Source organism: Bufo gargarizans, chromosome 10 (genome assembly GCF_014858855.1).
Source record: "Bufo gargarizans isolate SCDJY-AF-19 chromosome 10, ASM1485885v1, whole genome shotgun sequence".
Taxonomy (NCBI): domain Eukaryota; kingdom Metazoa; phylum Chordata; class Amphibia; order Anura; family Bufonidae; genus Bufo; species Bufo gargarizans.
This window is the reverse complement of record NC_058089.1, coordinates 117,600,334-117,615,862: the sequence shown is the minus strand read 5'-3', so window position 1 is coordinate 117,615,862 and position 15,529 is coordinate 117,600,334. Positions and strand designations below refer to the sequence as shown.

The following is a 15,529-nucleotide window of genomic DNA, read 5'->3' as shown; positions in this document are numbered from 1 at the left end:
TAATTAAACTGGAAGCGAAAAGAGATGATTAAGGGCTCGTTCACACGAACGTATTTTGCATTCCGTATACGGGCCTTTTTCTGCGATCCGTATACGGAACCATTTCAATGGGTCCGCAAAAGATGCGGACAGCACTCTGTGTGCTGTCCGCATCCGTTGCCCCGCAAAAAGTATGAGTCCTGTCCTATTCTTGTCCGTTTTGCGGACAAGCATAGGCATTTCTATAATGGGCCTCCTGTTCCGTTCCGCAAATTGCGGAAGGCACAGGGGGGGCATCCGTTTTTTGCGGATCCGCAATTTGCGGACCGCAAAAAAAGACACTGTCATGTAAACAAGCCCTAACAGACATTTCCCAAGGCCAGGGAGTCCCAGTAATGAGGTCCTGGAAATCCACATTAATAACTGGTTATATATTTCCCGTATACTGGAAGCGGCGTAACATCCGGCTGGTTAATTATTAGCATCCGACCTTCGCGCTTGTAGCCTTTCTCCAAGATCCGTGTGAGAATATTAAATGCAGTAGGAGTCAATGATTATAGGGAGAGGTGTTGTCACACAAACAGTAGCCGGGAATCTGCATAAAACATAACATCTCATCATGCAGGACAAAGATAAAATCTGAACCAGCCTGTGAGTCAGCCAAAATGGGAGGGGGGCGAGTGGCTGCCACAGTAAATCGGGTGCCGCTTATCTCGGATAAAAATATAAACAGTTTTGTGTGTCCTTGCCCTGTGACATCCGATGTTGGTGAAGGGTCCAGCGGCCTCCACCGTCAAATATCAACCGTCACTTGTATTCTGTAGCACTGGATCCTGCATGGTCCCACAGCGGCCGGTGGATGACCCATCTTTTAATCCTCTTGCTCCTGGTAATAAGGTGCTGGACGGTGACTCAGTTACCTGCCCGTCCAGAACAGAAGCTGCTTTGTCAGATTTCAGGTTGACAAAAATTCCAGACCATTGTGTTCTGGATAAAAGGAGTCCAGGTGTATGAGTTTTTCACCCTGAGCATAAGTGGCAGAGGAACCTGTAGGACTGCTATCTCTGCACCCCCTATGGCAAACACTGCAGCAGTGCAGGCCCTTTGAGGTGGTGCATTTTGATATTTCAGCTTTGAAAGGACATCATACTTATGCTCCAGTATAAAGTGGACCTGTGTGGGGCGAGGGGTACCCTTTAAATGGGATTTGAGGATCTGGGGATACAAAGTATATGTGGTGTATTCTAGTAGATGAGAGCAGATATTGTGCACCCCGAGCTGCAAGACTTTCATGCAAGAAATCCAAGCCTACAAGTCTTCTGTCAAGGACTGGTGAGCCTGCAAGTCTTGTGTCGAGGACTGGGGAGCCTGCAGGTCTTGTGTCGAGGACTGGGGAGCCTGCAGGTCTTGTGTCGAGGACTGGGGAGCCTGCAGGTCTTGTGTCGAGGACTGGGGAGCCTGCAGGTCTTGTGTCGAGGACTGGGGAGCCTGCAGGTCTTGTGTCGAGGACTGGGGAGCCTGCAGGTCTTGTGTCGAGGACTGGGGAGCCTGCAGGTCTTGTGTCGAGGACTGATTCAGTGTAACGAGTCCGACCGGTTACAGTGCAGATCCTGGAGTGATAACCTCCTGTTTGCAGTCGGTGTCTGAAATAACTGAGGTGTGGAGGCCATGTGAATGCGTCAGCAGGGTTTAACGGGAGTGTATCGCTGTATCACCTACATAGTTTACTAATTAAAACCGGACACTGACACATATTATTTTATTTCTAATCTGTTTTTATTTTCTTTGTTCTATTTTCCTCCCATGAATGGGGGGTTGGCGGCGTCCATCTTATCTGCTGTTAACAGCACTCAAAGATATGTTTTACAGCATTCTCATGGACTATAGGAAAGGGTAGTCTGGAGATGACTCATTGACTTCTATAGGAGAGTGTTGTGAGCATGCTCTGTGACCTGTGCAATGGACACTGTGCAGTGAGGGAGAGGAGATAAGCTGTGACATCACGGATTGCGAATGGTGGATCCTGTGTTATTTACAGATTTATGATATCTGTCATAGTAATCTTGCCTGGGATGATAATGAGATGACTGCTGAGGAAGGATTGGGATTTGGGATTTTTCTTTAATATAAATAGTGATGTGAAAACTTAAAATTACCAGACCTTCCTAAAAAAAATTATGCCAAACATAAACACTTTATTTAAACAATGTCATTTTCTGATGGCACATTCCACCATTAAAGGGGTATTCTGATTATGTTGTAATCCCCTATCCACAAGAAAGGGGATACCTGTTATATTGGTGGAGACTGCTGGGACCCTCAACTGATCACAATAACAGGGCCCCTTATGGAGCCCCCCAAAATGACCGCTGGACATGCTCCAAAGCTGCTCCATTCATTTCAATGGGAGTTCTGGAGATCGGCTACATGCATGCATGGCTGACTTCCCACTCCATTTATTTTTTGGGGGCTCCTCGGGTAACGGGCCCTGTTTTCATGATCAGTGGGGATCAGATCGGTAGGACCCCCACCTATCTAATAGTTATCCCCTATTCTGTGGATCGGAAATAACTTCACATAACCAGAATATCTATTTGGTCATATTATGGTTGCACTTGGGGGCCGGGAGCCCCTGGGGCTCTTCTGTACTGATCACAAGGGCTGTCGCCCACCTTTCCCAGACTCTGGAATGGTCATGCAGTGATAGATTACTGCTGCTACAAAACTTAGTATGTTCAGCTCAGGACTGATAACCCCTGCGGGTGCCGATGTGGCTGTCACCCAGCTTTCCCAGAAGACTTATATATAGCTGAATAGGTGTTTCGTAACCACCTTGCACCAGTCATGTAATTATGGTTTACTGCTGTGATACAATTAGTAACATGGGTCTGGTATAGAAATAGCAGCAGTTACATTGTATCACCGCCCGGTCCTGACATCACAGCCGGCTGCCCTACATTCCGTATCATTAATTATTGCCATCTCTTGTGTTACACAATATTTGTGTTATTTTTTACACTATTTCATCATCCCTTGTGTTCATTGTATACATGCATCTTAGGGCTCATTCACACGACCGTATATTTTTTCTGTTCAGTTTTTTTTGCTGACCGTATACGGAACCATTCATTTCACTGGGTCCGCAAAAAAAAAGGAAGGTACTTTGTGTGCATTCTGTCTCCGTATGTCCGTAGTAACGTTCCACTAAAAGATAAAACTTCTATGAAGGGCCAGCTGTTCCTGTTCCGCAAAATACATATGGTTGTGTGAACAAGCCATTATACTATGGTTGGACTTCTATAGAGAGGGTGACCGTACAACTACAGTGTCGCCAATCCTGGAGGCTGATTTTTTTTTTTTTTTTTTTTTTTTTTTTTTTATATATTTTTTTTTCAAAATGCTAAACTTATTCTGAACTGATTTTGGTTACACTTTGTTTTATACTCCAGTCACTTCCAGAGCTCTATTCACAATTCTGTAGGCTGGTATTGGGAATCAGTCGGCACCAACACAACCTAACAACTTAGGCTCAGTTCACATCTCAGTTTAGCTTTCCGTTCTTCTGATTTGTCAGAAGAAGAGAGAGAGAAAAAACAGGATCCTGTAAAATAAAACCCAAAAAAACAAACCCTGTTTCATCAGTTGTCATCCGTTTTTTTTAGACGGAAAAAAAGTCCTGCAGGCGGTCTAAAAAAAAAAAAAATGGATCTCAGACGGAAATGGCTCAAACTGATGCAACAGGATCAGTTTTTTTTTTTTATATTTTTTTTTTACAGGGTCTTTTTTTTTCTCTCTCTCTTTCTCGTCTTCTTACAGGATCAGAAGATGATGTGAATGCACACTTAGATTCACTCTCCTTTAAGGCACTGTACTCCGATTACATGCGAGGGACACCAGGGGCATGTGATGTCAGAGCAAAAGCAGAATTAGGAATGCAGCTCTGGACGTGATTAGAGTATAAGATCAGTACGCGATAACTAAAACAAAGCAAGCACAGTACTAAACTGTCGGAAGTTTGGCAGCTTTCAACACCCATTGAGAGATCAAAGGAAATGTTTGCCCACAGCCCAATCCACATCATAAGCGCCTTTCCTCCTGGCACAAGACATCTTTAGGTCTTGGACGGAGTAGGTTGTGTCAGATCTTTATATGGAACCCAGGTTAAAGAGGAGCCGTCGCCTCTCCCGACACATTCCCCATGTAATAACAATTTTGGAGCATCTATTCTTATGACTCTATTTGTGTTGTGCTGTTCCACTATTATTCCTTCTAGAAGTTTATGACCGAATCGCCAGCCGTCTGGTGTGACCAGTTAAGGGAGGTGTCCCTGCACAGTCTGACAGCATTGATTGGATAATGTCAAGACTGTGAAAAGACACCCCCCCCCCCCCCCCCCCCAACTTGTAACACCCAGATGGATCCTTTATTGCAGACGGCTGGCAATTAATTAATCAACTTCTAGTAGGAATAATAGAGGAATTGGCACAATATACAGTCATAAGAAGAGATGCTACATAATTCTCAGGTTTATTTCTTGTTTACTGCATGCTAGAATTTGACTTGCATTTGTTGCTGCTGCTGCTTGGTATTGAGCGCTCTTCCATAGTTTACCCCAGTCCGTATCTTGCTGTTCTCCTCAGTTGCAATCCATTTTAATGACTTTCACAAAGCATGATGTGAGCCCACCTGTACTCTGCATGCCTTGCTCATACTTTCTTTCCGTCTTCCAGGTGTACTCAGCTACCTGAAAGAGACGTTCACCCACACCCCCAGCTATGACATGAGTCCGGCCATGCTGGGAGCCCTCATTAAGATGTTTCTGGCAGAAGCCCACGAGTGTTACTTTGAAAAGCTGATCCTGGCAGGAGTCCAGAATGAGTTCTGTACATTGGTGAAGATGGCGCAGGAAGCGGCGAAGGTACCAGTCACCCTATAATAGACGTTGGCTACTGGTTCTGGCTGCGTCAGTGCTTATTGGCGTCACAGCAACCCGATTGTGGAATGTGTACACGTATAGGTGATGGTAGCTGTTTGCTTTTGCTAGTGATTCAGTACCGGAGCTGGAGGGTGGTGCCCGGGTCAACACAGTGACTGATGCTAAGTGCTTCTTAAGGTGCCCGTAGGTGCAGATAATTTATCTGATAAAGGCAGGGTGTCTATGGAAACAAATGACTGCAAAATTCCTTTATCCTGGCTTCCAGTAATCCAGAGCATTTGATGTAGTGTTTTCAAAGCGGAGGTGGATAATCAATGGGGCCAGAAGACTCAGAGAAGGTCATTGGCCTCCATGTAGAGGAATAGACTGAATGGACATGGCTTGGCAGGAAAGAAGCTTTACTAGAGCAGACCTGAACGTCCATTGTGTGTTCCCAAATCTCAGACCCCCTATAGAGGTCAGTGGCCTGCTGAATGGGTCGGCTGCCCCTGCTAGGAAGATGGATAGAAAGGTGATAGCGCCCATCTCCCTTTGGCATATGTTAGTGGTTACCTTGAGTAATGAAAGTTGCACTAAGTTTCAGGCTGCAGTCTTCATTCCATGATTTGTTTCCAGACCCCCTTATATTCAAGTTGCATAGTGTGTCCCTCCCGATAATAATTCTGAATGTGAGGTATGTGTGTCCAGGATGCTGCTGTCTACACTAGCTGTCATGTCTCAGCACAGATTCCTTACTTGATTGATTCTCACTAGTACTGGCAGTCACTGATGCTGAGGAGCATACGATTCTCCCTCAGCAGAGTCTGTCCTTGCCCTCTATACTTGTACGCAGCCTATGTCATTCTCCCCTTGTATGTTTCCTCTCTATCTACAGCCTGGGTGAGCTGCCATCCATGGTGGCTTTACAGCCTGGGTGAGCTGCCATCCATGGTGGCTTCCCCCCCTCTTCACACTCTGATCTGCTTTGTACAACCTCCTTCTCCCTGCTGCTATCTTTAACAATGAAAGAAGGGAGGAGGAGAGCAGACAGAGCCATATCAGACAGTACATATCAGATTCAGCAGCACCGCCGGCTAGGTGAAAGACTTGCACACACTCTGCTGAAGCTAAATGGTAGGGAATTTATGATCAAGACAATTTAGAAAGTTGCTTTATTTTTTCATTTAGGAAGCAAATAAACAATAAAAACTTTAGTGAAAAAGTGTCCATAATGTTTAAGTTCTATAGAGATGGTGTCCATATGTTTGGGCTTATGAAGAGAATTGCCTGTAGTTTTATTGTCTTTCCCATCTAACAATATTTCTCATTGCAGGTCAGTGAAGTCTACTTGCAAGTGTTTAACGCCATGAACCAGGCTCCCATCAAGGAGAACGTCCCCTATTCCTGGACGGTTATGGTACAAGTAAAATCGGAACATTACAAAGCCCTGGCTCACTTTTTTTCAGCAATCACACTCACCGATCACCAGCGTAAGTCTCCCTCATAGGCAATTGTTGTACATAACAGACACAATCAAGTAACAATGCAACTCTAAAGCTGGCCATAGCCTAAAATGCATGCTGCCATCCTGCTTTTTGTTGCATCGCAGCCATTAGGCCATATAGTGGGATTTTGGTCTCGCCCCAGGACACTGCTACTATCCTGACAACGTATCTCCGTGCAGTGTGTAACTTTATACGGGTGAATAAAGCCCAGGGCAAACCTTTCATCCTTACACTGATCAGGACGACTAATGCAGATTCTCTCCTACAGTGACACCTCGGGATGATGAAGACAAGCAGGAGAAGGCTTTATCGCAGCTCTATGACCACATGCCAGAAGGAATGACAGCAACGAAGATACTGAAGGATAAACAGCAGCGGAACCTGCTAGGTAACCGAACATGGAAGACGTGACATCTGTGATAACTGTGCAGTAATCTGGATAAGAAATGTATGTACACAGTGACTGCACCAGCAGAATAGTGAGTGCAGCTCTGGAGTATAATACAGGATATAACTCAGGATCAGTACAGGATAAGTAATGTATGTACACAGTGACTCCTCCAGCAGAATAGTGAGTGCAGCTCTGGAGTATAATACAGGATGTAACTCAGGATCAGTACAGGATAAGTAATGTATGTACACAGTGACTGCACCAGCAGAATAGTGAGTGCAGCTCTGGAGTATAATACAGGATATAACTCAGGATCAGTACAGGATAAGTAATGTATGTACACAGTGACTCCTCCAGCAGTATAGTGAGTGCAGCTCTGGAGTATAATACAGGATGTAACTCAGGATCAGTACAGGATAAGTAATGTATGTACACAGTGACTGCACCAGCAGAATAGTGAGTGCAGCTCAGGAGTATAATTCGGAATCAGTACAGGATAAGTAATGTATGCACACAGTGACTGCACCAGCAGAATAGTGAGTGCAGCTCTGGAGTATAATGCAAGATGTAACTCAGGATCAGTACAGGATAAGTAATGTATGTACACAGTGACTGCACCAGCAGAATAGTGAGTGCAGCTCTGGAGTATAATACAGGATGTAACTCAGGATCAGTACAGGATAAGTAATATATGTACACAGTGACTGCACCAGCAGAATAGTGAGTGCAGCTCTGGAGTATAATACAGGATGTAACTAAATGATTTTCCTATTTCATGACGTAAAGTCATAGTTTTATTAAAGACACGGAGGCGAGTATTGCATTCTCCTTCTTTACTGAACCACCAATAGCAGCAAAGAGAAAAAATTAACATACAGGGAACCATAGCAACCAATGTCCCTCCCCTATGGCCCCTATAATAGGCCGCTCCTCCTATGGCTCTTCCTCTTTCTTTGGGATCCTGGTGCCAACATCCCGAACAATCCAACGAATTCTGAACCTCAACCGGAACGAAGAACTCCACTCCGTACGAAGCAGGAACCAGCAGTCGCCAACCTGGTCAACCAGAACGAAGAACTCCACTCTGTACGAACAGGAATCAGCAGTCGCCAACCTGGTCAACCACCGAAGAACTTAAACTGGAACACGGTATACCATCCTTGAAACAGCTTCAACCTGAAAGAGAGAACAGACCATGGGCCCAGGTGAAACCGGCATGTCAGGACAAGAGCGTCGGACATCAACAGCTCAAACAGACCCGATAGGGGTTGAATGACCAACGGCAATAAAGTGCATTAAACAAACACTACAATGGCAATGAAATAACCAACAGAGCAATAAATACAATGTCATTAATAAATAACAGGACAATAAAAACCGCAAAGATATATACATAAGCGAGCCCTGAAAGAAAACAACCCACCAAAAGACCCAAGGGAGGGAATCCAGGGTGGGCAATACTCGCCTCCGTGTCTTTAATAAAACTATGACTTTACGTCATGAAATAGGAAAATCATTTAGTTTTACATCAAGACACGGAGGCTCATATTGCAAGTTCAAAGCCTGTCAATAATCGAAGCAAACAAATTAGCTGGAGGACGGAAATAGAACTCCCTGAACGTGGTAACATTAGACCAGTCGGCCAGGCGCATCACGTCCTCCAACCTGGCCCCCGAAACCGCCAGGGCGGTGGCAGAGGCCCCCCGTGCGGAATGGGCCGTGAAGACAGAGGTGTCAACACCCGCCAACGACATAACCCACTTAAGCCAACGCGCCAACGTAGGGCTAGCCACCGGGCCAAACGGATGCCGAATAGACACGAACAGCTGTGGCCTGGTCGGAGACCTGTGTGCCAGAGTCCTGGACTCGTACTCCCGAAGGCACGCCACGGGGCATAAGATCGGAGACGTAGGAAAACTAGGGTAAGACACGAACCGGATGCTAGTCTTGGTGCGACGCGAGATGTTAAAGGTAACCCCCTCCGGGGTAAACGAACGCGCGTCGTAATCAAGGGCCCTAACATCCGACACTCTTTTACATGAAATGAGGCAAAACAAAGCCAACAATTTAGCGGACAATTGCCTAATGGAAAGGGCAGAATTCTCGGGCCAAGAGGCCAAAAAACCCAAAACCAGGGAGACATCCCAAGTAGTGGAAAAACGAGGCCGAGGGGGACGAGACAACCGAGCCCCCCGGAGGAGTCGAGACACGGAAGGATGTTGACCAGCCGCAACACCCGCGTAGCCCTCGTGGGTAGAAGAAATAGCGGACCTGAAAAGGTTAATGGTCCGATACGCCTTCCCCGCCTCAAAGAGAGAGGTGAGGAAAAGCAGCAAGTCAGCTACAGGTGCCGAAACGGGATCCAAGTCCCGTTCCACGCACCAATTAGCCCAAGTTCTCCAGGCTGCCCGGTAAGACTTTCGGGTGCCGGGAGCCCACGCGTTGTCCAATAGTCGTCGAGTCGCAGCCGAAATTCCCTCGAAAGATCCAGGTGTCCGGAGATCCGGCACGCCAGCAGTCGCAGGGATCCGTCGAGGAGGAGGGGATGATGTAGACCCAGAGGGTTGCGTAGAAGATCCAGCCGGCTCGGGATAAGAACAGGAATCTCCACCAGAATCTTCAACAAAGAGGGGAACCAAACCTGGGATCCCCAGAACGGGACCACCAGAACCAGATCCGCCCGATGGCGGAGAACCTGCAGGAGAGTCCTCGGGATCATCGAGAACGGAGGAAACGCGTACAGGCGAGACACCGACCAGTCCTGGAGGAAAGCATCCACCGCCATCGCTTCCGGGTCCGGACGCCAGCTGAAGAACCGGGTCAGCTGCCTGTTGAGCCGAGAGGCGAAGAGGTCGATGGACATTGGACCCCAGAAATCCGAAATCGCCGTGAACACCAGCGGATCCAACTGCCAATCGCTGCCGTCCGACAGGTAGCGAGAGTTCCAATCCGCCTGAACGTTGCTCAATCCTGGCAAATATTCCGCCTGCACCATGATATCCCTGGACAGGCAGAACGACCAAAAATCTTTGGCCAAACGTGCCAAGGTGGCCGAGCGAGTGCCCCCTAGACGGTTGACATACCGGACCGCCGACACGTTGTCCATCCGAAGCCGGATACACGCGTTGGCGACCCCGTTGGAGAAACTCTTCACAGCGAAGGACCCCGCCAAGAGCTCCAACGCATTGATGTGCAGGAGGGATTCCTCCGCCGACCAGGGACCCCCGGTGGAGACCCCGTTGCAATGGGCCCCCCAACCCTGGAGGCTCGCGTCCGATTCGATCGTCAACTCCGGCAGGAATCCAAAGATTGCTCTCCCGTTCCACGCTTCCAGGTTGGCTATCCACCAACTCAGTTCCTCCCGGGCTTCCGAGTCCAGAACCACCGCGTCCGCAAAGGAGGCACCGGTCCGAAGATGGGCGATCTTCAGTCGCTGGAGAGCCCGGTAATGCAGTGGGGCTGGGAACACCGCCTGAATGGAAGAGGCCAACAGGCCGATAATGCGGGCCAGGTGACGTAACGAGAGATGGGGAGCGAGGAGAGCACGTCTCAACTCCTTGCGGATCCCCCGCAACTTCGCCGCCGGCAGGCTGAGGGACTCCGAGAGCGAATCCACTGTGAATCCTAGGAACTCCATCCTCTGGGCCGGAGTAAGGCAGGATTTCTCCCGGTTGAGGAGGAACCCGAGACCCGAAAGCAGATCCGCCGTCCAGCGTAGATGTTCCAGCAATCCCGCTCGGGACTCGTGCATCAACAGGATGTCGTCCAGATAGATTATGAGGCGCACACCCCGAGTCCTCAACCACGACACGACCGGACGCAGCAACTTGGTGAAACACCAGGGAGCTGAAGACAGCCCGAACGGCAGACAGGTGAACCTCCAGACCTCTCCTTGCCACCTGAACTGAAGCAGGTCCCTGGAGCGAGAGGACACCGGAACCGTCAGGTAGGCATCCTTCAAGTCTAGTTTCACCAACCAGTCCCCCGGGATCAATAAATCCCGAAGGAGGTGGATCCCTTCCATTTTGAAATGCCGGTAACGTACTACCGCATTCAAGGAGCGAAGGTTGATGACTGGTCTCATCTGCCCATCCTTCTTCTGAACCAGAAAGATATTGCTGATCACCCCCGCCGAAGACGGGGGCGCCGGCTCTATCGCCAACTTCAGCCTGAGGGCGTGCAATTCTGCGTCCACCAACGCACAGTCCGAGCGCGATAGGGGAAAGAGCGGAGGGGAAGGAATCAGATAGGGGGATCCCGAGAGCTCTATGTGGAATCCCCTGACCGTGGCCAGAACCCATGGGTCCGCGGTAATGAGGCTCCAAGCGTGGGAAAAAAGCCGGAGCCTGCCCCCTACACAAGGTACCGTAGAATCCCCCATCTGGGGAGCACTTACCCAAGGGTCTACGATGATTTGGGTTGCCCCGGAAGGAACGTGAACGCCACTGATTTCCTCTTGTGGAGAAGAAGGGGGATGCGGTACGCTGGTCCTGGAACTGAGGACGATGTCCACTGGAGCCTCTGTTCGCTCCACGGGCCTGGAAATTTGCACGGCCGGACAGGCGGCCCCTACCACTGCCGGCCCTATGAGAGACCCGCCCCTGGAAGACCCGGCGCATAGAAGCCTGGGCCTTGTCCAGTGCGGTAAACGTGCCCACAAATCGGCCCATGTCCTTGATGAAGGACTCGCCGAAGAGGAGGCCCTGGGCATCCTTCCCTGCCTCAGTGAGCGCCAAATTGGCCAATTTGGGGTCGATTTTAAACAATATAGCCTTGCGTCTCTCAATTGCTACGGCAGTATTGGCATTGCCGGCAAGGCATATGGCCCTCTGGGCCCAGCCCCTCAATTCCACCGGGTCAACAGGGGAACCCTCAATTCTGGCCGCCTCGGCCATCTCCAAAATCCTGGTCAAAGGACCGAAGACATCCAACAGCTTGTCCTGGCAGCTGCGCAATGCTGAATCCAGGCCCTTCTTAGCATTCCAGCCAGTTTTGGCCAAGAACTGCGACATCTTGGGGTCCACCAATGGGGTGTCACAAACCTTATTAGGGACCACCGGACGGGGGCACTCTGCCCTAAGCTTGTTGCGCGATTCGCGGCTAAGCGAGTGGCGCACCCAGTGCTCCAAATACGCTCCTACATGAGGAGATGGGAGCCATTCTGCCGAACGCGGGTGGTGTAAAGACTCCGGGTCGAACATCAGTTCACCCGCCTCATCCAGCACACCCTCAGCGCGGGTAGCAGTGGAGGTCGCTGCCAAATCCTTGGCAGAGGAGGCCGCAGCAGCGGAAGTCGAGGGGCCCGGAACGGGGAGGGTGAGATCCTCTTCAACCCCATAATCAAAATCCGCCAACGCCTCCTCGTCTGAAACTCCATCAGAGACAGACAGATCCGGTGATTGCGCTCTAGCGCATTTCCATGTCCGCGCCCGTTCTGCCCGGCGGGAAAGGGCCCTCTTCCGTGAGCTAAGCACGGTCTCTGGGGTGGCAATATGCGCACCAGTCACAGTCCCCTGTGCAACAGGGGGATCAATGGAGGTAGGCTGCGGTGCTGCGGAGGGCAGCTGCGAGGGGACACCCGTGGGGAGTGCAGACAGGGCCTGGGTGATAGTCTGTGACAGAACCGACGACATGGAGCCCATGGCTGCCATAATCGCGTCTGACACAGATCGCTGTAGAGCAAGCGCCTGAGCATCTGCCTCGGAGGGGTTAAACGCCTCAGGGGGGGAGGGGGGCCGACTGGCAGCAGGAGGGGGAGTAGGAGTGGACATAGTGGACACAGATGTCTGAAGGGAACCCAGCTATGATCCGAAAATACCCCCAAATCACTAAGGACGAGGTCACCTGAGAGGCCAAAGCAGGAGCCGCCGACCGTGCAGGACAACTGGAGGCGAGTGAACGGCCGGAAGACAGGAAGCGCCGTAATCCCGCCCCCAGAAGCCCGCGAAGCGGCCGCCCAAACTAAGATGGCCGCCGAGATCTCGCTGCCTCCCGAACACAGAGGGCTAACCAAAATGGCCGCCGAGATCTCGCGAGATCTCGCGGCCTACCGGATCGCAGACGCGCCGGGAATGGTGCCCCCGACAGCAGCGGAGACCCGCCCCCCAATCCCCGTCGGCGCGGACGCCGGGGAACAGAAAAACAAGTAAGGGTGGATGGGAGGGGAGGTCAGAGCAAGGCACAGAGGCCAGCACAGAAGGGGAGTGGGGAAGCCTTACCGGCGCCGCATGAAGGGACGCAAACGCGCAGAAATAAGCGCAGAGAAGACAAATCCCTCACCTGCCCTAAGAGGGAGGGAGGCAAAAATAAAGCGAGCGCTGCAAGCGAAACAGGGTTAGTCACCCTGCGGTAGCCAGCGCAAAACTATAGATAACACCTAAAGCAGAGACACAATAAGAGACAAGGTGTACTTAGCTTTGCAGCAGCAAAGAAAGAGGAAGAGCCATAGGAGGAGCGGCCTATTATAGGGGCCATAGGGGAGGGACATTGGTTGCTATGGTTCCCTGTATGTTAATTTTTTCTCTTTGCTGCTATTGGTGGTTCAGTAAAGAAGGAGAAAGCAATATGAGCCTCCGTGTCTTGATGTAAAACTCAGGATCAGTACAGGATAAGTAATATAATGTAGATTGTATCTCTATAATATATATAATCTATACATTATAAAGAATGGTCTTCTCTGATGGACAGATTAGTAACAATTAGTTTTAAATCCTGTCTTCTCTGGAGAATATGAAGTTGGGATACAACTAATATGCTTTCAGCTTGTGCTCGGCTCTTGTGGAGATCACATTTCTAGGACATTTTAGTGACATTAGTGACAAGTGCTTGTGACGTGGAGATAACATCCAGGCCTGTACTACTTTATAGAGTTTTTTTAAATTTCCATAAGTCTAGATGATACCACCCTTGCTCCTAGCCGCACCCTGTTACACAGGACATAGTTAACATTCCTGTTTGCTCTGGGACAATAGAACAAAATCACTGTAAATGGGTCAACAAATGTCTTTAGCGACTGCCAGTCCTCATGCGCTTCCACCTTACCTCCTGTGAAATAACATGTCTTGTGTGCGCAGCCTGGTCACGTCCCGATCTCATCCCGTTTGCTTTTCTTCTGTCCATAGGAAAGGCGCATTTATCCAAAGCGATTGTGTGCCACGAAGAAGCCCTGAGGTTATCCAATCTGTGCAGCCAGCTCAAGCAGATCGACGTCCTGCAAGAGATACTGTCTGCTTTCCACAGGAGGGCGCTGCTCAAGAACTCCAATTACAAGAAAGAAGAGGACTTTCTCGGATTAATGGTGGCCCCTGATATAGTCAGTAAGTTCATTCCGTCAGGTTGACGAAGATGAATATTTTCAAACATAATTAGAATATGGCGGCTTTATTATTCAGTACCTCACACTGTATCTCATAGATGAATACTGCATTTTATAATGACTACAGTGTAACTGAATCAGAGCTCTATTAGGCTACTTTCACACTAGAGTTTTTTGCGGATCCGTCATGGATCTGCAAAAATGTTTCCGTTACAATAATACAACTGCATGCATCCATCATGAACGGATCCGGTTGTACGGATCTGTCATGAACACCATTGAAAGTCAGTGGGGGACATATCTGTTTTCTATTGTGTCAGAGAAAACGGATCCGTCGCCATTGACTTACATTGTGTGTCAGAACGGATCCATCTTGATCCGCACCACATTGCGGACTTAAAAACGCTGCTTGCTGCGTTATTCTGTCTGCGATGGGGGCGCAACCAAACGGAACGGAATGCATTTTGGTGCATTCCGTTTCGTTCAATTCAGTTTTGTCCCCATTGACCATGAATGGGCACAAAACTGAAGCGTTTTCATCCGCTATTGAGATCCCACGACGGATATTAATAGTGGAATTGAAAACGGCAGTGTGAAAGTAGCCTTAGATGTGTAGTTCTGGAGCAGGAGCTCCCCCAAAACAGCCGGTCGGCAGGGATATGGGGCGTCGGACCCCCTTCGATCTGATATTCATAGTCTATCCAGATGATAGGCCATCAGTATCAAAATTCTAGACAACCCCTTTAAAGATGGCAATTTTTCCACAGATTCATGTTGTGTTATAATACTGTCCCATATTTATAGGTAAAAGGGAGTTTATGACAACGGATTGGATTTTGAGGGGATTTATTTGGAATTGGAAACGGATACAGAAAAAATTAGGGTACTATTACCTATCGGGAGGGGGTAGCAGTGCCACATTTTTTAAGGTATTATTATGCGGCAGAACTTTTGTATATACAAGAGGAGGATGTGAAAGTAAAGCCTATTCTCTTTATGGGCACATTAAAGTAATTAGGGATATTTCAGACGGGGGCTTATATGAAAGGGAATTTGGGACACAAAAAGGAGTTAGGCTAGGGCGACATGAGAAAATAAAGACACTATTTACTGGATACCTTAAAAGATATATCACGTAAGCAAAAAGAGGCAATTAGGAACACGTCGTATAGGGTATCACAATAGTGTACTGTTCATATGTTATATTACACCCCTAAGCTGCGGAATACTTCAAGAAAGAGGAAGGAAAACAATGGTCTAAGATGCAAATTGATTGATGCGGTATACTGTATATTCATTTGGTAAGGAGGTGCCTAAAATTACATTGCTACTGGGCCTATATTATACACATATTAAAGTGGTTGTCTACGACTTTGATACTGATGGTCTATCCTCAGGATAGGCCATTAATATGAGATCGCCAG

At 48.7% G+C, this 15,529-nt stretch overlaps 1 protein-coding gene and 1 long non-coding RNA gene across 2 annotated transcripts in view; one reads left to right on the top strand and one right to left on the bottom strand.

The window, feature by feature from the left end:
* Positions 1-13,934, bottom strand: part of LOC122920315 — a 49,152-nt gene extending 35,218 nt beyond the window's left edge. Inside the window, exon 1 of the long non-coding RNA XR_006386903.1 lies at positions 13,832-13,934. This is a non-coding gene — a long non-coding RNA (uncharacterized LOC122920315). The remainder of the gene's footprint in view (positions 1-13,831) is intronic.
* RHPN2 (rhophilin Rho GTPase binding protein 2) overlaps positions 1-15,529 on the top strand; it is a 62,356-nt gene that overhangs the window by 40,312 nt on the left and 6,515 nt on the right. The window contains exons 8-11 of the mRNA XM_044269729.1: positions 4,710-4,897; positions 6,228-6,384; positions 6,668-6,787; positions 13,912-14,106. Of these exons, the coding sequence (XP_044125664.1) occupies positions 4,710-4,897; positions 6,228-6,384; positions 6,668-6,787; positions 13,912-14,106 (660 nt within the window). The remainder of the gene's footprint in view (positions 1-4,709; positions 4,898-6,227; positions 6,385-6,667; positions 6,788-13,911; positions 14,107-15,529) is intronic.